At 35.5% G+C, this 21,388-nt stretch overlaps 1 protein-coding gene across 2 annotated transcripts in view; it reads left to right on the top strand.

Moving 5' to 3' along the window:
- Positions 1–21,388, top strand: part of LOC119057864 (desmocollin-2-like) — a 33,917-nt gene extending 12,529 nt beyond the window's left edge. The window contains exons 6-17 of one of the 2 annotated variants that reach the window (XM_037156799.2): positions 298–442; positions 2,109–2,275; positions 6,040–6,174; positions 6,418–6,603; positions 8,558–8,814; positions 8,954–9,096; positions 12,711–12,938; positions 14,691–14,927; positions 15,299–15,426; positions 18,480–18,767; positions 19,305–19,350; positions 19,438–19,555. In XM_037156799.2, the coding sequence (XP_037012694.2) occupies positions 298–442; positions 2,109–2,275; positions 6,040–6,174; positions 6,418–6,603; positions 8,558–8,814; positions 8,954–9,096; positions 12,711–12,938; positions 14,691–14,927; positions 15,299–15,426; positions 18,480–18,767; positions 19,305–19,350; positions 19,438–19,454 (1,977 nt within the window). In that variant the 3' untranslated portion in view covers positions 19,455–19,555. Of the gene's footprint in view, positions 1–297; positions 443–2,108; positions 2,276–6,039; positions 6,175–6,417; positions 6,604–8,557; positions 8,815–8,953; positions 9,097–12,710; positions 12,939–14,690; positions 14,928–15,298; positions 15,427–18,479; positions 18,768–19,304; positions 19,351–19,437 lie in introns of both variants that reach the window. The other variant, XM_037156798.2, reaches the window with a different exon arrangement.

Below are 21,388 nucleotides of genomic sequence, written 5' to 3'. Positions count from 1 at the left end.
ATAATCCTTAAGACTGGTTTTGGAAAAGGAAATAAAAAACATTACATTCCTGAAGAACAATACAGCAATAGTGAGGAAAACAAAATCATCTATTAGATAAATTTAAACATAAAATGTTATACTACATCATGAAATTAACCACCTTTTATGGCATTAATGTATGCTCACCTCCAAATTCAATAACAAGAGGTAACCCTCACATTAAAATACTGAACAGTCTATAACTTAAAGCCAACACTAGTTTGAATCATATTTTGATAGATTATTTTTGCTCTTCTTATTTTACCCTCTTCACAGATAGTTGCCTTGGCAACAACTCCGGATGGATATTCTACAGATCGTCCACTTCCCATAATAATCAAAGTTGAGGATGAAAATGATAATCCGCCAATTTTTACAGAAAAAACTTATATTTTTAGAATTGCTGAACACAGCAGAGTTGGTGAGTACCCACTTTAACAGTGTGTGGCAACTGGGTGTTTCACTTCGGTAGTTGAGTTTTTCTATGATCTTGGGAAGCAGCATATCCTGCTGGTAACAAGGGATTTACCCGTCAGGCTGCTCTGTGGGGGATTTTACTCTCCCCTTCACGAGCTAGTGGGGTGATGTGAGCTAGGACCATTTTAAAAATTCTGACAATCTGTGACATGGGAAATCAATACGCAAGTTTGTCATGAAAATTAAATGATAAATAATACACATGGAATGTCAACCACAGGGCCTGTAAAATAGGAGTTATTCAATAAATGTTACTTTACCTTCCTGTTCAAGATAAAATAAATACTTTTAGGAGAACATACTCTAAAAAAAGAGTAAGCCTTTGAGCAACTGAAGTCTTAGCCTTTAAGAGAGCTAATAATGTTCCGTAGTGATTAAATGATTGACAATACTTTGGGCATAATCAATCACAAATGTTGTTGAGAATACTACAAATGTTTTCTCATCCTGCGAGAATGGATCATTTTAGCTGAAAGACAGATTGCAGTTTTTTAGTTTCCCTCTAGAAATACTTAACTAAACCAAAAATTTTCAGAGGAAACATACCCATATGTTTAATTTAAGCACAAGCTTGCAAGTAGAAAAAAGCTTAGAGAACAGTGAACTCTTTAAAAGAAATAAAAGAAATAAAAAGACCATGAAGGGATGTTATCAACATTTATAAAATTATACATTAAACACAGTAAATATAGATATGGTCATCAAATTTCAGAATGTCAGGCTGCTGGTAAGTGGTGATGGAAGGAGACTTGGCCTGTTAAACACACAATACAGCGGACAGATGATGTGTTATAGAATCGTGCCCCTGAAACTTGTGTAATTTTGTTAACCAGTATCACCCCCAAAAACTTAATATAAAGAAAAAAATACATCAAAAACATTAGGCTCCTGAGATATTTAAAAGGAAGGATACTTTATTTTTTCTCTGTTCATAGTTTTTATTTTTTAAATATATTGTATTGATTATGCTATTACAGTTGTCCCATTTTCCCCCTTCACTCCCCTCCACCCTGCACACCCCCTCCCACCCACATTTCGCCCCATTAGTTCATGTCCATGGGTTGTACATATAAGTTCTTTGGCTTCTGCATTTCCTATAGTATTCTTACCCTCCCTGTGTCTATTTCCTATCTACGATTTATGCTTCTTATTCCCTGTACCTTTTCCCCATTCTCCCCACTCCCCATCCCCGCTGATAATCCTCCATGTGATCTTCATTTCTGTGATTCTGTTCCTGTTCTAGTTGTTTGCTCAGTTTGTTTGTGTTTTTAGATTTGGTTGCTAATAGCTGTGAGTTTGTTCATTTTACTGTTTATATTTTTTATCTTTTCCTTAGATAAGTCCCTTTAACATTTTGTATAATAAGGGCTTGGTGATGATGAACTCCTTTCACTTGACCTTATCTGAGAAACACTTTATCTGCCAGAAGGGCTACTTTATATAGAAACACAGAAACTATTATGGTACCATTATATTATTATTATAAAAACTATCATTACTGATATATAAGTGTTCCAAAACACTTTCAAAGTAGATGGAAAGGATGAATCTGAAGGGAAAGTCAAAAATGTAAACGTTTTGGATATTAAAGAGGATTTTTCAATGCGCAGGCTCCACCGTGGGGCAGGTGTGCGCAGTGGACAAGGATGAGCCTGGCACACTCCACACGCTCCTGAAGTTCTCCATCCTGCAGCAGCTGCCAGCATCGCCCAGCCTGTTCTCCATGCACCCATCTACAGGTGTGATTACCACCACTTCATCTCAGCTGGACAGAAAGGTAACATCAATATCAACGAAAAATATGTGTGCCTTGTTGTTGTTTCATGGAACCCGGATATGTCTGTGTATCACCTGTGAATGTGTTTTTGAAAAGTGTGTTGTGAATCTACTTTTAGAAAAAAGATCATTTTAAGTATGTTAATGGCGGTCATCACCTTTGCAGTGCACTAATTTCGAAACTCTAATTCATTCTCTCCTGAATTGTGTTGTATAAGATTGAATTTCCCAATATAAACATTGATGGTATTAAAAACAAATATCAAATATAAAAAGGGAAACTTTTGGAAATGTGTAGAAATTTATCCACAGATAGCAGTGAAAAGAGAGCTTCTTTTTCTATCTGCATCATGTCTTTCTTGGTAGGTTCTTTTGCATTCTTCTCCTTGCATAGATTAAAAGGAAGATTATATCTAATCTGGCATACCGTTTTCAGTTGACTGCTAGAAATGCTTATTTGGATGTTTCAGAGGTACCTAAAATGCAGTGCATCTAAAATCGAACTTTTCCTTCTTTCTAAGCATGCTCTGCTTCCCATCTTTTCTAGTAAAAATGACATTAATGCATCTTTTTCCTGTTAATAATTTTATATTCTGTCCTTGAATTGATGTTCTCCAAGTTGTATTTCATATCTCCCCATATACCTAGATCAACTCACTTTCTACAGCATGTCAATATTACCTTCAAGATTATTCCACTTTTATATTCTGTCCATTTCTGCTGTGACTGTTATACTATAGTAGTGTGTTAACTTGCTTATTTAACTCTTGCCTCCTTCACCAAACATATATTCAGCTGAATTCTTAGAGCAGCTTAGCTGGCCTGCTTACTATGTTTATAATTCTTAATCTTAAAATATAGTATAATAGGTTTCTTTGATTCCTAAAACTTCGTATCAGATTCATTTGCTCTCATTTTCTTTATCCCTCATGGAATAGAGCAATGGCCTTCAAATTTTCGAATCTCGAAATCTCTTTACAATCTTAAGTATTTTTGAAGATTCCAAAGACATTTTCTTTGTATGGGTTATATTTATCACTATTTGCCCATTAGTATTTAAAACTGATGAAAATTTAAAATATGTATTTAATTACTCACTTAAAATAATTATGGATATATTACATGTTAATGTAATTTTTAATAAAAGAACAATTTTATTTTCTAAAATGATAAATAATTTAGTGAGAATAATGGTATTATTATGTAATTTTTCAAACTCTTTAATACCTGGTTTTATATAAGACAGATGGATTCCCATATCTCCTGCAGTGGCTCTGTTATAAAAGGCAGTATTAGCTTATGTACATAAAAAAAAACCCCAAAACCCCACAGATACAAAGTTAGCAAAGAGTAGAGTATTAAATATTTTAATAGTAATTTTAGGTCTTTGTAGATTTCATCTTTGAAACTATACCAAAACTTGACAACTGGTAGTTTCATAAATGTTTTTTGCAAAGTGCACTCTGAAGTCTTATCAATGAACTTTCATACATCGTTACATTAAAACCCATTGGTCTACTTTTATTGTGTGGCTAGTTCACCCATGTGTGATTTTATAACATTATACATTAGTCATATAGATTCACTAAGTTATGCAGAATATATTTCATTGAACAATGTTGAAAATCAACTCTTCACTTCCATTAATATCACAAGGGTAGATGAAAATTTTCTAGAATTCTCATTTATGTTTAAACACTCCAATTTATTATTATTAATAAGTAGTTTTTTCCCTGTAAGGTATCATTCACATTGTTTGACAGAATATGGTTTCTCAAATGTACCAATCTGAAAAACCAGATGCCTTTCATATAGAGATGTATTTTATTTAAAAATAAAACAACAACAGTTTGTTCAGCTCATCAATCAAACAATCACGCAAGTACTTTTCCTTAAGAGAACAGCAGACTGTCCTATTCAGCAGAAGTGCACTGTGTATACCTCCCATTTCTTCCCATGGACAATGACATAGGGAGCAAACCCTAGGCCTGCTGGCCCAATCTGGCCCTCCACCTTCTTTTATGCAGCCTGGCACCTTGTTTCTACCCAGCAGCAGTGCCGTGCTCTCACTTAAATGTTAAGAAGTAGCTATAAGTATACAGTCCTAATGTTACATTTGGCCCTTTGAGGGCAACCGCGAGCCTGATGTGGTCCCTGGCGAAAATGAGTTTGACACCCCTGGCTATGGGCTAAAATGTAGTAAAATTAATCATTTTTTATTGCATCCCCAAAGAAATTTCTAAGTGAAACTGACACTTATTTATCTTAGTATTTGTAAATTCATTTATTTTTATTGTATTTGCCAGTGAAGAATACAGTATCATTTGTTGGATAAATGAATGAGTTAGTGTTAGAGCCCTACACATCATGCAGGTTCTTCATGGAATTAGGTGTGCAGCTAAAGCCAGTTATAAACCACTTCTTCTTTTTATCTTTGTCATGAATGGATCTTTCTGGTAGAATCAGCTAAAAGGTAATGAAGGACCTTTGGAGTACTTTTCTCCGAGAGTGCTCTGGAGTCCCTTTTAGACTCTAGATTCCAGTTTTCATCTGCTATCTTCAATCCTTTTAGCCCTTTAAACATCAGAATTTTTGTTCCATTGGAGGATATCACAAGTTAAGCCCCCCAAAACTTCATTTTTTATTAATCTTTTGGTTACTTCCAATGTCTTAATTTTCTACAAATAAAACACATATTTCCTCCTGAAAGTATACTAGCATGCAGTTTTCAGAACTTTTAAATGAAATAAGGCTATTAGTTTTCGAGTCAATATATGTGGTTGGTTATGAGAAAAACATAAATCAGAAAGTTTTGTGTAAAAAAGCATAGGGATTGAGAAAAATTTTAGGTTTTAGGAAATGTGTGAAGACAGGAATCTTTAAGAAGTGATGGAATTAAAGGAAGAAGGTGGCTATATAAGAGAATAAAATAAGATAGTTTTTCACATATTATCTTATGAGAAGAGACAAACTATGTAGGAAATATATGATTATTGCCGATTTACAGAAGAGGAAACCTATATAAGGAGAATTTTCCAACTGCCTGAGATTACATTTATTATTTTGGGAGTTGGGAATTGGACCCAAGTTTTCTCATGTTCATCTAGAGGCATTATGATGTATTCATAATCATTCTATATCTCCATTACCTATGATAAATAAAACCATCATGGGGAGAAACACAGTTTTTTGAAACTGGTGATAACTTCTGCAATCTCTTCTGAATGAAAAGTCTTAAGAACCAGAGATTCTATTTCCACTGGGAACAAAAATGACATAACCTAGACCCTCATTTTCATACTAATACAAAGATCTTTTTATCAATGTAAAGTTAATATTTAAAATCTGTCTTTTTTACAGAATGATATTTACCATATTGCTTTCTTACAAGGCTGGTATAAAAGTCACTGCTACATATTTTTGAATGTGAAAATGTGTTTTGGATAGGAGACGAAGATTTTGATTAATTGTTAGGCAACTTTAAATGTTCCAGGCTATATCTTTACTTCCTGTTGAGTAAAGCTAAAACCAATGGATTAATTCCATAACCTATGAGTAGTACTATAAACTTAAGAAACTACTCTATTTTAATAAGTTAATTGAAAATTATTAGTGTGAGGAAATTATTCTTCTGCTAGCACATGAAAGCTATGAAATTTAATAGTGTACCTCTGACATTTTTAATGCAAGAAAAATTTGTAGAGTATAAAATTTTATTTATAATGTTGCTGCCACTCAGTAATTAAATTCCTACTTTCTTTGCAGTTAGTTGATAAATACCAGTTGCAAATCAAGGTGCAAGACATGAATGGTCAACCTTTTGGGTTGTACACAACTTCAACTTGCATCATTGAGATTGAAGATGTGAATGACAACTTGCCAACTTTTACTCAAACTTCTGTAAGTACATGATATTAATAAAAAGAAAACTGGGCAGCCCAGGGTTAATTGCTAAATATGCACATCTCTGTCCATCTCACATGATTTCAAATAACATGTCCCCTGGACAGAAGTTTGGAGTGAAGGTTTAAAATCATATAAATATAATACTTTGGAAATTAGATGAAGCAGGCTTACTTCACATGGTGTTCTATTTTTGTGAGTTACTAATTAAATCTTTTTGTTTTGTTTTTATTATTTTAGTATGTGACATCAGTGGAAGAAAATAAAGTTGATGTGGAAATCTTACGTGTTAGTGTGGAGGATAAGGATTTATTTAATACTTCTAATTGGAGAGCTAATTATACCATTCTAAGTGGCAATGAAAATGGAAATTTTAAAATTGTAACAGATCTCAAAACTAATGAAGGAGTTCTTTGGGTGATTAAGGTAAGAATAAATTAGTAAATTAGTTGTTTGTGTTTTATAATATCATAGAACAGCATACTAAAGTAAATGAAAAGAAAGGAATTTTGGTAAATGTAGGAATAAAAAAATATATATAGAGAGAGAAAGATAGATAAATGTAAATGCTATGTTCTTCATGTATAATAGGATGTATATTAATTTTAGAAAAATTTTAATTTAAATTGAGGTATAATTGACACAATGTTATATTAATTTACATTATTTTCAGGTGTGTGACATAATCTTATACTTTTATATATTGCAAAATGATCACCATGATAAAGTCCAGTTAATATTTGTTCCCATACACACAAAAATTCTTTCTTGTGATAAGAACTTTCAAGATCTACTCTTCTAGCTACTTTCAAACATGCAATATAGTATTATTAACTATAATCACCATGCTGTATTATATTTCCATGATATATTTATTTTATAACTGAAAATTTGTACCTTTTGGACAATTGATTCGATAGTCCCTAAGTAGCACTTTAAATTTCAGAAACAACTGTATCTTCATAAATTAATTAAAAATTATTAGCATTAGGAACCTTCTATAAAGGCATGATTTAAAAACAACATTATATATATATATAGGCATCATTTAAAAACAATATTATATATATGTGTATATATATTATACATATTTGTATAATATGATAATAGTATTTACTTTGTAACCACTTTCCTAGCCTGTTCTTTCTTTAGCTGGGTCACGGAGCCTCCACTTCCTGATTTCCCAAATGATGAGTCAATCCAGGTCAAACTCATGGAGAGGTTGTTTGTAGATCTGTTCCTCTGTATTCAGTGTACGTTAGGTCCTTAATTTCCTGGTTCAGAATGAGAAGCCTCCGCTGTTCAAACTTCTAAGTATTCCGCTGAGTACTTCTAAAACGTCTTTTTCATACCACTCTGCAGTATCTCAGCACTCACTGCTAACGCAGGAGCCATGGTTAGCCCATAAAGTGATCCGAGCTTCTTTGGCTTCAGACAGAGTCCAAGGCTTGTATCTGCTTCATCTTTAATTAGAACATGAGTCAGTCCTGGGTCTGTGGCGTTTCCCTTTTGTACATATTCACAGGGAGCATGGATCAAAAATGATAAATGCATTTTTCTTACAATGAGGAAGGTTAGCTGCAATCTGGGTTTCCTTTGTTCAAAACAGCAAAGAAATGTCTTTTAAATCTTGTCTTTTTCTTCACCCACCCCCTGCCCTGTTCCTTGGTATTCTAAAGAGGAAATTTATTTCTGTGAAGTCTAAGACCTGACACAGTTCTCTCTACTAGGAAATGGTTTCACCCCTTCCCATTCCAACTACATATCAGGCAAAATAAAAACCTTTCATTAAGCTTGGTACTACCAGTTTTTAGAACATAATTAGGATGGGAAAGAAGAAAAAAAGGAAAATGTGATGTCCATTAGCTCTCTCTTTTCTTGCTTTTTTTCTCTTAAAAATGTTTTATAAAATTTAACCCACATTTCCCACCTTAAACCCAGTACAAATAACTTGATTCACCTCAGGAGGGTAGGGTAAGCTGTCCCAAAATTAACGAAGTAGTAAATAACTGTTGGTTAGGGTATGGAGCTCCTAAAGTAATATCTCAAGTGTTAACTTTGAACCATTTGCATTAAATATTTCCGGAAATTTGTTTCAAGACCTGTGTTACTTATGTTAAATTCCAGGTTGGGGAAAAAGTTCTTTGTTTGCTTGTTTGTGTTTTGTTTTGTTTTGCTGGCTTTTCCACCTACTAAGTCAGTTGAAGGATTGGGGTCTCGCCACCACCACCTGGTTTCTGGGTATATGCTTAGTATGTGCACTTAGACTATGCACAACATAGCACTCACATAGTCCCAAATGTAACTACTTACATGCACTAGTTAGCATTGCCAAGTATTAAATGTCTTGAACTGATTTACAACACACTTGCTTTTGTAGCCGCTGAATTATGAAGAAAGACAACAGCTGACCCTGCAAATTGGTGTTGTTAATGAAGCTCCATATTTTAGAGAAACGACTTCAAGATCAGCCATGAGCACTGCTACAGTTACTGTTAATGTAAAAGACCAGGACGAGGGCCCGGAGTGTACCCCTCCAGTGCAAACTGTTCGAATTCAAGAAAATGCACCCTTGGGAACAAAGAGCAGTGGATATAAAGCGTATGACCCGCAAACAAGAAGTAGCAGTGGGCTAAGGTATTTATAATTCAAGGTATTTGGAGCTAATTTAATTAGCTCCAAATTTAGCATGTTTTTAAAATTTAGATTTTATTGTGACACCAGGATTGTAATTTAGCTTCTGATACATTTTGTTATTTTAATTCATTATTAACAGATATAAGAAATTAAGTGATCCAAAAGGGTGGGTCACTGTCGATGCTGACACAGGATCAATCACAACTTTAAGAAGCTTGGACAGAGAGGCAGAGTCCATCAAAAATGGCATATACAATGTGACAATCCTTGCATCAGACAAAGGTAAGAACTTTGTTTATAAACCAGCTACATCCGTCCTTAACTACATGCACCCTCAGCTGTTAAACCCGCCACATACGTTTTTAACTCAGCTGTATCCATTCTCAAAATGTGTTTCTCCCCGGATGACATACAAAGTAATTGAGAGGTTTGCTATAATTTATTAACTCATGTCTGCTTTCTAATAGCACCTTTAGGTTTAGATGTAATTATAAAATAATTTGGTCATAGAAATACTTGAAACTAATAATGTATAAAACTTAATTACTGAAAAATGAGAGAATCAGTAAAATTAGCTTTAATTCATCTAGCCATATCTCTTAAAATATTTACTTTGGGAGAAAATTTTATTGTAGAGAGAACATACTTATTGTCCCACAGTGCACTCCTAGAAAATAATTCTCTTTACAGGAAATTAACAGCATACTTGGGGGTTAGAATTCTGAGTAAGGACATTATATAAAAATAAGTCGTAATCATGATTAATAATATATTATAGAACTGGAAAGACAAATGGTACAAATCCACATGTTCATATAAATTGTAAAGTCATGTTCTGTGAGTTCTACAAAATTGAGAGAAATATAAGCACAATGATTATGTGTGAAATTCATTTAGTGCATAAAATAGAATTTTACTATAACACACATTTGAACTTTTTGTGCCTTTTTAAAATAAATATGCTAAATATGATAATATAAATGATTATACAGTATCTTGCAAAATTAGTATTTAGAAGTCATATAGAAAAAATATTTTAGATATCCTAGTTGCCACAAAACTAATGAGAAATGCCTCATAATTTGTTGATTAAATTGATAAAGTTGTAATCATTATCCATTAACTTCAACCAACTAAAGACTGTTAAACCCTTGGCTTCTCATGTGCCTTTGGTAAGGCATATTTTTTTGGTCAAGTGCAAGTGTAAAGAAGAAAAATAATATGAAATTTAAACCCATTATTTTCGCATTTTGATAGCACTTGGCAAATGGTTTATTGATAGTTGAGATTAAAATTACTCTCTGGTGTAAGAGACTTTTTTTCTTTTCTTTTCTTTTGATTTTTGATTTTAGAGAGAGGGGATAGGTAGGAGAAGGAGAGGGAGAGACACACTGATGTGAGAGGAAAATATTGACCTGCCTCCCTCTGTGTGTCCTCTGACTGGGGACCGAACCTGCAACCCTGCCATGTGCCCTGTTCCATTTGTGGGAAGACTCCCAACCAACTGGACCACACAGGCCGGTGCTGAAATTAGAGATTTTGAATACAGTTTTTTTCTGCATTTTTTACTGTTGCGGAGGAGTTAAAATAATTGAGAGATCAAGTATTTGTATGGAACTTAGTCGAGAGGACCTGTCAATCATCACTGTGGTATAAAATACATGTGTAATAAGGCCTCTCCCATTTTTTTAAAAGAAGGTAGGGGGATAGGTAATTACATGTTTTTATTCTATGAACTGAGATCACACAAAATACACTTTTTTGTTTTTTCCTGTTTTTTCCTTTTTTCTGAAATCTATACTGGCTAATTTCATCTGGGCCCGTCACAGGTGTGCACAGGTAACCAGGGGATCACAAATAAAAATTGGACAAATCACACAAACTGAGTAAAGCGAAGCAAGCGAGCTTTATTAGGGACAGTACAGTTCTCAGAATATGGGAGCAGGCTGATCCCCTGAATGGAGAAAGGCCCCCTGTTGTTTGAAGAGTTATAATTTCTAAGGCTTTTTACTTCCTTATTCTTAACGTACTTTGTATTGCGCTTGCATTAGGAGTTATATCATTTTTCTGCAATGGCTCAAGGGATTACCCATCGTTCTCCCTAATTCTCCCTAATTGACCAGTGGGTGGGGGGGGGGCGCTTAGAAACTGCAATGCTAATTTATTACAATCAGAATGTAATGATGCCAAGGTGTCCTGTAGGTTGATCAGGATCAAAGTGCAGGGGCCTGGCTGTGGTTTTAGGTATTACTAGGTTATTACAAGACTGTAATGTTGTAATAAAAACTTTTGGTGTTCCAAAGTGTCAATACCACGTACTTACTTGGATGTCAGCCTCCCAGGACTTCCTCATTTTTATTTTTCTACTGTTTCCAAGTCTCCTTCCTCAAGTCCGGTTACTGGTGGGGAGTGGAGTAGCTGTTTCAGGAACTCAGGCTGTCTGGCCAAGCTTTCTTTAGCATATTTTGCACTTGCTGCACATGCTTTTGGAATGTCATTTCTAACTCTTCGCCTCCTGCCTCAGGCCCTTCCTGCTCCTTCCTAGTGAAAGGTGCTCTCTCCTCCGGAGCACTGACCTCTGAGCTATGCTCACTTCCCACCCTCCTACTTCTCCAAAGTACTTGTTTCTTCTTCTTTTTAAACCTGTCTCTCAAGGGTTCTATGTCTTTGTAACACCTTCCTCTTTTCTATATGCTGTCTGCTTTTGCTAGCTTCTCCTCTCGTAAAGACAGCTACTAACTAAGGAGAATTCAATCTGAGTTCAGTTTTGCTTTCTTTCTCAGTTGCTTCTCGGGCTAAACTTTTGGCAGTTTCACCCAGGTATCTTTTCTGTATGGCTGACTTTTAGATTTCTATATTTGTTGTGTATTCCAAATTTGGGGAGGAAGGTACTTTCCATTTTTTTAAACATTACGTACAAGGAGAGTTCCATGCACGTAAGTCACGGAACCACAGGGAACCACTGCTTCACATGACTACATTTGAAATTAGTACTTGTCCATATAGAATTGTCTTAATACTAAAAGGTGAGCATTGCATGCCTATGCTCCAATGAATAAGAGTGTATTATTTATTTCACTGACAGATGAAAAATAGCTGTGAAACACTGAACTAGATACCTAAAATCTTTGGTTTAAATGTTCCATAACAATACTGATTACAATGTGCAAAAAGGCTATAGTTTAATGCACAACTCTAAATATTTCATGGGAGGGAAATAGAAGCCTTTAGCACTGAAGTAGAAGGACAAACACTGTAGGAACAGTACCATTAACCATTTTTGATCCATAAGACTCGTGTTTCTAATTTGCGTGTGGACCGACATGGGAAAGAAATTTACAAGACATTCAGCAGTTCCAGTTCTCAGCAAGAATGGATACATATTTTGTATACATATTATGTTTTTGTATACATAAGCAAGTACCACGTAGCATGAGAATACGAGAGGTTAGGTGAGATTATTGTGCCCTGATAGAAATTATGCCAGGTAGATAAAATACCCATCTGCCTGCCTTCCCCTCATTATGTCTAGACTATAGGTGCCTATCCTGTGCTTTCCTCCCTTTTTAAATTTCTTTGTGCTTTTCAATATGCCAGAGATGTCTTTGTTTGCACTCTTTTCCTTTTAAAACTTAGTCAAAATTCATGTCTGTAACAGTTTCTATGTCAATTGTGGCTATTTAGCAAATGAACAACAAATCTCAAGATCAGTTATTGTCTGTAAAAACATTGGAAAGTGATGGTATTTTACTTTTAACTCTCCCTAAAGACATAACCCATGACTATTTGTCACTGTCATTTACAGGTGCCTAATGCATTTTTTAAAATTTTAATGTGCAGTTTTCCAGTGATAACTCAAAACATTACAAATTATATTTTTATATTCAATTTTCTAGGTGGAAAAACATGTACTGGGACACTTGGAATTATACTTGAAGATGTGAATGATAACGGCCCAGTCATACTGAAACAGAAAGTGATAATCTGCAAAACCGTCATGTCTTCTGCAGAGCTTGTTGCTTATGATTCCGATGACCCTGTAAATGGCCCACCCTTTAGCTTCAGTTTGGAGGATGATTCTGATTCAAATGTACATACAATGTGGAGACTGACAAAAATTAATGGTATGTATTTCTAACCATTATGTTGTCCTTTTCAACATCAGGGCGTCTCAAATCCTTTTTCCTTTTTAAATTTTTAAAATTAAATTTCTTGGTGTAACATTATATAAATTTCAGGTGTACAAAGTGGGATTTCCTCCCATTGTAATATATTTGACCCCATTTACCCTGTTCATCCTCCCCCCAACCTTAACATACTTCTTTAGCGTATTCTTCTATACTAAATATTCTTTTTTAGTATGTTCTTGTATACATATTATTGTTCTTTTTCATACATGAAATAGAGGACTAACTCACTATATGAGAACCACCAATGAAAAAAGGCAGAGTTCTCAGTTTTGGTGTGGTGGGTTATAGGTCTCTGGTGCTAAGGATTCCCATGGGAGTTACATGAATTCTTATTTTTGTTCTTGTTCCACATACACGCACACTTACAGTGTATGTAATCACTTTCTGACTTGGGTAACTCCCACCCCCATAGATTCTTGGCATGCTAATGGTTCTGTAATGGAGTCCCCATATATTAAAGTTCTGTTCTCCAGGAAGCAACCTCGAGACAGTGTTTCTTGGGCAGAATGTTTAATAAAGAGTTTGCTTGGAATCAATGGCTGTGACAGGAAGGAAATCAGGATTGGGCAAAGAGAGGTCGAGCTGCAGCTCGGGCCAAAGAACAGTCTCAGTTGACCCAATGGGGAGTCTGAGCTGACTCTGCCAAGTGTCCCCAACTTGAGTCTCTTTAAATTCTCCTTGCTCATTCAGTGGGTTGGGCTACCCTGACAGGTGTGACCTTTCACAGGAAGTTACAGTCTCTAAAGGTGCTGATCATCTGCCAAGCAGCTAGGAGAGTAAGTCCCTAATCGCAAGGGGATCTGGGTATGTGTCCCAGTGCCCACTGCACTTTCTCTCCTCTCTCTGCCGCAGTGACTTCTGACCATTTCTTATCTGTTCTTTTCTACTCGAGACTCTCCCCTAACTTGGCTCCTAGTCTGTGATTCTGCCTTTAAGTACAACCATAGCTATGGTGAGAAGAATGGCAAAATTCAAGGGGACCTCTCTCAGTAACACCACTGCAGCACTCCCTGCATCAGCTCGTAACTCCGTTCTCCACCCCCTGGTCTGCCCGTGGGCCACCATGTCCTGGTCTCCCTGTGCTCCAGCTTCAAAACGCATGATCCATTAAGCTGAATGGCATTTGTGTTTAAAATGCTCTGGAATAATTTTCAACCCTAGGCTTTCAACAGATATTCCTTAATTTCCCATTATGGATAATTACAGGGAAAAAAAGTATTGAATAAAGGGAAAGAAAACAGGATGGAGGAAGGCAAAGGTACAGTGGCAAGTTAAGGTGCTATGTCTAACATTTCAGACTATTATAAAATAATAATCTGGTGAATCTTGTATAAAAGAAAATATACACTGAGTAGTTACATTGACATTTTTAAAGCTGTGATAAAAACCAATCTCTTAAGTTTATTAGTTAGGATAGGAAGAATTTACAAACAGATGAATATATTATTACAAACACCAGAAGACCCTTTTTAAAGAGGCATCAGAGATGAACTTTTATTTGTATTATGCTTGCAGCAGCTATGGATTAGAAAACTCGGTCCATTCACATTTACAATCCTGTAGCAGCTGTACCATCCCATCTGGAGCACCCATTTGTGGGGAAAGTTGGTGATTTCTTCTCTCTAGTCAGTTATGCTCAGGAGAAATCAATGCCATTCTCTAATGCTTGGTTTTATTTTCTTTCAGATACAGCAGCACGTCTTGTGTATCAAAATGACCTTCCTTTTGGATCATACACTGTACCTGTCAGAGTTGCAGACAAACATGGCCTGTCTCATGTCTCATCATTAAATGTCATCATATGTGACTGTGTTACCGAAAATGACTGCACATCTCGTGTGCTTCCCAGAACTGGTAGCGCAGAAGTGAAACTCGGAAAGTGGGCCATCCTTGCAATATTTTTGGGCATAGCCTTGCTATTTTGTGAGTCCCTTTATGAACTCGAATAATAGCCTTTAAAATAACTTTCAAGACACATTCTCAGATCAACACTGTTAACCAGAACTGTGTGTCTATAGCTGCATTCTTATATAACATACACATCTAATTTATATACTGAAAGTGCATTTATTTATAGTTCTGTTATACCAGCATAAGCCAAATTTAACACAGAAATACAAACTTGGCATGCTTTTGTGGCATATCTGGTTAAGGCAGGCTTTTCAATTGTATGCTACTTTGACACAAGCCTTCAGAGATGCATTTTCTGGAAAGCTGGCTTTGAATTAGTTGTCGTACATTCATTACTTCCCATTGTTTCATGGTAAACTCGAGCTGCTTCTCTCATCCTCTAGGTACCCTGTTTACCTTAGTCTGTGGGGCTTCTAAGGCAGGCAAAAAGGGACGAGAAGCACTTCCTGACGACTTGGCCCAGCAGAACCTCATTGTGTCAAACACGGAAGCCCCTGGAGATGACAAAGTGGTAAGTAGTTTGTCCCTTTAAAATAAATACGAAGGGTGAATGGCCTAACCAACTATCCTTATCTTTTCTGAATAAAGTTCTTTTTAAAGCAGGTAACTTGCTATACATGAAATGTCGTCAGTCCCATGGAACATGTGAAATGACATTGATTCCCATGGCAGTAGATGGCATTTCAATTTAACCATATAGTGTTAATAATAAAATCTTTTAGCATGTTGAAATGTTTCATGATTTCAACTTTAGACCCAGTCTTTTTTACATTTCGAAACTACTGTTTGTGTTGAAAAAGTGCTTCATAATTATTCACAGATCACTAACATAATTGTTTTAATTTTTTTCTGGCAACAGCAATAAAATGACTATATAAGCTTTGATCAGCATGAGAAGAATTTTAATGGAGTCTTTCTGACTCTGATGTGGGTTCAAAAGGAGACTTAGGTCAAATATATGAAACAGCAAAGCTAGCAAGTGACTGTTGACCCAGCTTTGATTTCTAGCCTAATATGTCAATGAGGAACAAGTAACTCCCTAAAAAAAAGCATTATTGATGATTAGAGCAGGAAAGATTTAGAAAACAAAAGGGTGTTTGCATCCAGGGAGGTAATGGAAAAAATACAACTCGGGAGTCTCTATAACAACATAACATAGAAAATTAGTGGCCAAAACTCTGGTATTTTTCTTTTCCCTGCTGATGTGTTTTTATTGTTGTAATTATTAGTAGTGTTATTTATTGTTGTTCAAGTACAGTTGTCTCCATTTCCCCACTACCACTTTCCCCTGCTCCACCCACCCCCACCGCTCACCCTCCATCCTTCCCCACTGTGGCTTTGTCCACGGGTCCTTTATACATGTTCCTTGATGACCCTTCCCCTATTTTCCTTCATTATCCCTCTCCTTCTCCTGCCTGGTTACTGTCAGTTTGTTCTTTATTTCAATATCTCTGGTTATATTTTGCTTGCTTGTCTGTTTTGTTGATTAAGTTCCACTTTTAGGTGAGATCATATGATATTTGTCTTTCACTACCTAGCTTATTTCACTTAGCATAATGTTGTCCAGATCCATCCATGCTGTCACAAAGGGTAGGTCGTCACAAAGCTCCTTCTTTCTTTCTGCTGTGTAGTATTCCACTGTGTAAATGTACTAGTTTTTGGATCTGCTCATTTACTGATGGGCATTTAGGTTGCTTCCCCTACTTGGCTATTGTAAATTGTGCTGCTATGAACATTGGGATTCATAGGTTCTTATGAATTTGTGTTTCAGGATTCTTAGGGTATAATTCAAGCAGTGGAATTGCCGGGTCAAAAGGCAGTTCAATTTTTAGTTTTCTGAGGATATTCCATACTGTTTTCCACAGTGGCTGTACCAGTCTGCATTCCATCAACAGTGCACTAGGGTTCCATTTTCTCCACAACCTTTCCAGCACTTGTTGTTTGTTGCTTTGTTTATGATGGCCATTCTGGCTGGTGTAAAGTGGTATCTCATTGTGGTTTTAATTTGCATCTCTCTGATACCTAGTGATATTGAGCATCTTTTCATGTGTCTCTGGATCTTCTGTACGTCCTCCTTGGAGAAATGTCTGTTCAAGTCCTTTCCCCATTTTTTAATTGGGTTGCTTGTCTTCTTGGAGTGGAGTCATGTAAGTTCTTTGTATATTTTGGAGATCAAACCCTTGTCCATTGTATCATTGGCAAATATGTTCTCCCATACATTTGGTGCCCTTTTCATTTTGCTAATGTTTTCTTTAGACATGCAGAAGATTTTTATTTTGATGAAGTCCCATTTATTTATTTTTTCCTTTATGTCCCTTGTTCTACAGGATATATGAGTGAAAATATTGCTGTGTGAACTGAGATTTTCCTGGCCGTGTTCTCCTCTAGGACTTTTATGGCATCACAACTTATATTTTAAGTCTTTTATATACCTTGATTTTATTTTTGTGTATTGTATAAATTAGTGGTCAAGTTTCATTTTTCTTCACACATCTGATGAGGTGTCCTAACACCATTTATTGAAGAGGCTATTTTTACCCTATTTTTTGCTTCTGCCCCCTTTGTCAAATATTAATTAACCATAGAGACTTGGGTTTATTTCTGGGCCCTCTATTCTGTTCCATTGATCTATATGTCTGTTCTTTGCCAGTACCAGACTGTTTTTGATTAATGTGGCCTTGTGATATAGTTTGATATCAGGTATTGTGATCCCTCCTACTTTTTTGTCTGTGAAAATTGCTGTGGCTATTGTGATTGTTTATTGTTCTATACAAATTTTTGAAATGTTTGTTCTATATTTGTGAAATATGCTATTGGTTCTTTAACAGGGGTTATGTTGAATCTATAAATTACTTTGGGTAATATGGACATTTTAATGATGTTAATTCTTCCAATCCATGACCACAGTATATGCTTCCATTTATTTGTGGTTTTTTTTTTTAATTTTCTCCTTCAGCATTGTGTAGCTTTCTGAGTACAAATCTTTTACGTCCTTGGATGGGTTATTATTTTTATTTATATCAGAAAGATTTATTATTGCAGCTACGATTTTTATGGCAACTTTATTTCTATTATTTTTGTTTTAGTTGAAGAGGAACTAGATTAGATACTGAACAAAAAGACTGATCATTTTTTTCTGTTTTTTTTCCTAGTCAGGTGAAGAGGGTGCATTTAAACTAAGCAGGGTAAATGCATGTGAGACAATAGTACTGGCATCCTGATTTTGAGGTGTGAGATGCACTGGAAGGTTTTAAGAACTGAAGTTGTATAGTATTCTAAGGAGTTTTTAAAGGCAAATATATTAAGTTTTTTTATTTGTCTCAAGGTGCAAGCCACTTGACATCTGTGATTTACTTGTTGTATTGACCACTGCATGAATACTGGGGTTACAGTAGTTAGGCACCCAGGATGCCAAGGCAGATTTAGTTCCTGCCCTCAGAGAACTTACCTTCTAGCACAAAAATTCAGGGTATTATCTGCAAGGTTTATTCTTCTGCTTCTTCATCTTTTTTATTTTTTTTCATTCTCTTCTGTATTTCTCTAATGCAAAGTGTTTTATTTCAGTTTTATGCAAATGGCTTCACATCCAATACTGCGGGCAGTTCGGGTCAGGGAATTTGCGGCACCATTGGATCAGGAATGAGAAATGGAGGGCAAGAGACCATTGAAATGATGAAAGGACACCAGACCTTGGACTCATGCCAGGGGGCCAGGCATCATCACACTCTGGAATCATGTAAAGGAGGTGGACAGCGCACCCTGGACCCCTGCAGGGGTGGCCACGTAGAGCTAGACAACTGCAGATCCTCATACTACGAGTGGCGTAATTTCACTCAGCCCCGCCTTGGTGAAGTGAGTTTCCTTAGGAGTCCTACAAGTCTATTGTGATTTCTTTTTTGGCTTTCTAAATGATTATGATGTAATGCCTTTATTTTTAATTATTAGTTTACTAGTTGGAAAATTCTTTTTCTTGATTTTGATTTAGTTCCATTCAGATGTGAAGTGGACCTTTCCCTCACATGCTGTTAGCCTTTTAGTTCTTACTGAAATAATGTGAGACATTTGTCTCATGATATTTTGTTAATATGTCCCACCTGACAAGTCGAATCTTAGAAATCAAAAATGTGATACCAGGCGATTCCAGCCTGTATAGTCACTATGCAAACCCAGAAAGATCTGAACCTGCATCCATTTGGGATCAGTTTAAGGGATGGATTCCACTTGAGACACAATTTTGAAAGGGAAAGTAGTGATTTAAAATGATGCCTGCGTGCTTGAGTCACAGCAGGCTTGAGTCACAGTCTAAAATGGCTTTTAGAAACATGCTATATGGTGAATTTACAGTGTGATTTATGATACAGACCAATCATATGCATTTCTTATATATAGGAATCCATTAGAGGACACACTCAGATTAAAAATTTAACAATCAAAGGTAAATCAAAGCCATTATTTTTATGTTAGTAAGTTCTGGTGCTTAGAATCACAATAATAAAGCATGTTGTGTTTTCCCCCTTGGCAGAAGGTGCAGTTGTGTAATCAGGGTGATAATCACCAGCACCCCCAAGACTACATCCTTCCGTACAACTACGAAGGCAAAGGGTCCACGGCTGGTTCCGTGGGCTGTTGCAGCGAACGGCAAGAAGAAGATGGGCTTGAGTTTTTGGATCACTTGGAGCCCAAATTTAGGATGCTAGCAGAAGCATGCATAAAGCGATGAGTGTACCCTAATAAGTTCACGGAAGCCAGTGACTTTATCACCATTCCTTTTTTTTAAAAATTAAACGTCATTAAAAAATAGAAGACACTGTGCTTGGGACTACCCCCTTGTTTTGGTGTGATATCTTTAGAGAAATGCACATTGACTGAGAAATGCTATACAGAAGTGCACATATTCCCAATTCTTAATGTAGTTTTCAATTACTTATCTTCCACTGGAGGAGACCCTCAGAAATAGAAATATTAAGGAAGTCTGCATTATTGTTTACATTGGGGTTTGACAACAGGGGCCAGTCTATAATGCAATCAAGTGTAGACTGTTGTGTTCAATGTAAAACCTTGCACTGAATCTATGTTTCTTCTCTTCCTCACTTTGTTGGCAAAATTTAAGTTAAAAAATGCTTAAAGAGTCCATTTTTAATACTGTAAAGTTTTAGTCTCTCTCTCTCCCCCTCTCTCCCTTCCACCTCCTCCCTCCCTACTCCCCCCTTTCCTTCTCTCCCCCTCCCCCTTTTCATTTCTCTCCCTATGCCTTTCTCTCTCCTTTGTTTTGTAATATTCTCACTTGGGTTGGAAAATTGAAATATTTTTTAAAACCATCTCTTTTTTTATTCTCTTAAAAAGTGAGTTATTCTGTTTCCGTTTTATGTGAGGGCGTATATTCTTGGTTTCCCTTAAAAATCAATGTAATGTTGACTTTTATTGTATCAAATATTTTGATGTTTGCTTCATTGTCTCTTCAACAAAGAACCTTTAATATTGCCTTTGAAATTTTAGAAATGTGTGATTATTTTAAATGAGTTGCAGCATTCTATGTGTTTAACAAAAGGAATAGTATAATTAAAATTGGGATGTGGCTATTTTATATATAGTAGAATATTTATAGTTCAGATCTTTAATACAAGGATAGAGTTTATAAATGTAACATAGTGATGGTTTTTAAAATAAGCTTTGAAATACAGGGATTGTGAAAGCTCTCTAAAACAGCTATTTTGTAACATTTTAGGTGACATGGCTAGTCATACCTTTGTGTTTGTAAAGTTATTTTTTAATATTTTAAGGTTACAGTTTTTAACAAGGTAGAGCAAATTATTTAAATTTTGAGACAATAAGACAAAATTAAACTTAATAGTCAACCAAATTCCAGGCCAGTTTTCATGGCTGATTTTAGTTCATGAATTTTCTGTATATGCTAACTATACAAACATTTAAAATATATTTCTACTATCTATGATTATTAGTAATATGCCTAATCACAAGGTTGACTTATAACAATTATTTTTAAGGGTTAATATTGGGTAATTATTCAATAATCAATGTATCTTTTCAATAGTTTCATTACTGCTCAGTCAAATATGCTATTTCTCAGTTATTAATAAATTGTGTACAGACTTCTTGTATAGTACTGGTTATGAAAAAGTAAATCAAGTAGTTTTTAAAAATTAGTTTGAGATAGTTAATCATGGTGGTGATATGAGCTTATGAGATTTTATTTTCTCACTGAGAGTCTATTTGGAATCCTGTTATATATTTTTTAGAATCTTAAAGTTTGATTTGATCCATTGCTATAATTTTTCTGTTCTAAAAGCTGTGATGTTATGGGATATTGGTTAAGTTGCATAATTTCTGTTGTGTCTGGTTTGTTGTGTGTTGTTTCTGGTTTGTTTTCTATTATAAAATGGGGAATAATAATAGAAGTCCTTTCCTAGGATGACTGTAAGACATTTGAATAAAAATGGGTTTTAAGCATGAAA

Source organism: Artibeus jamaicensis, unplaced genomic scaffold, assembly GCF_021234435.1.
Source record: "Artibeus jamaicensis isolate MK-2021 breed Jamaican fruit bat unplaced genomic scaffold, CSHL_Jam_final contig_354, whole genome shotgun sequence".
NCBI classification, from domain to species: domain Eukaryota; kingdom Metazoa; phylum Chordata; class Mammalia; order Chiroptera; family Phyllostomidae; genus Artibeus; species Artibeus jamaicensis.
Note: the sequence above shows the minus strand (reverse complement) of the source record. Positions and strands in the feature narration are given on the sequence as shown.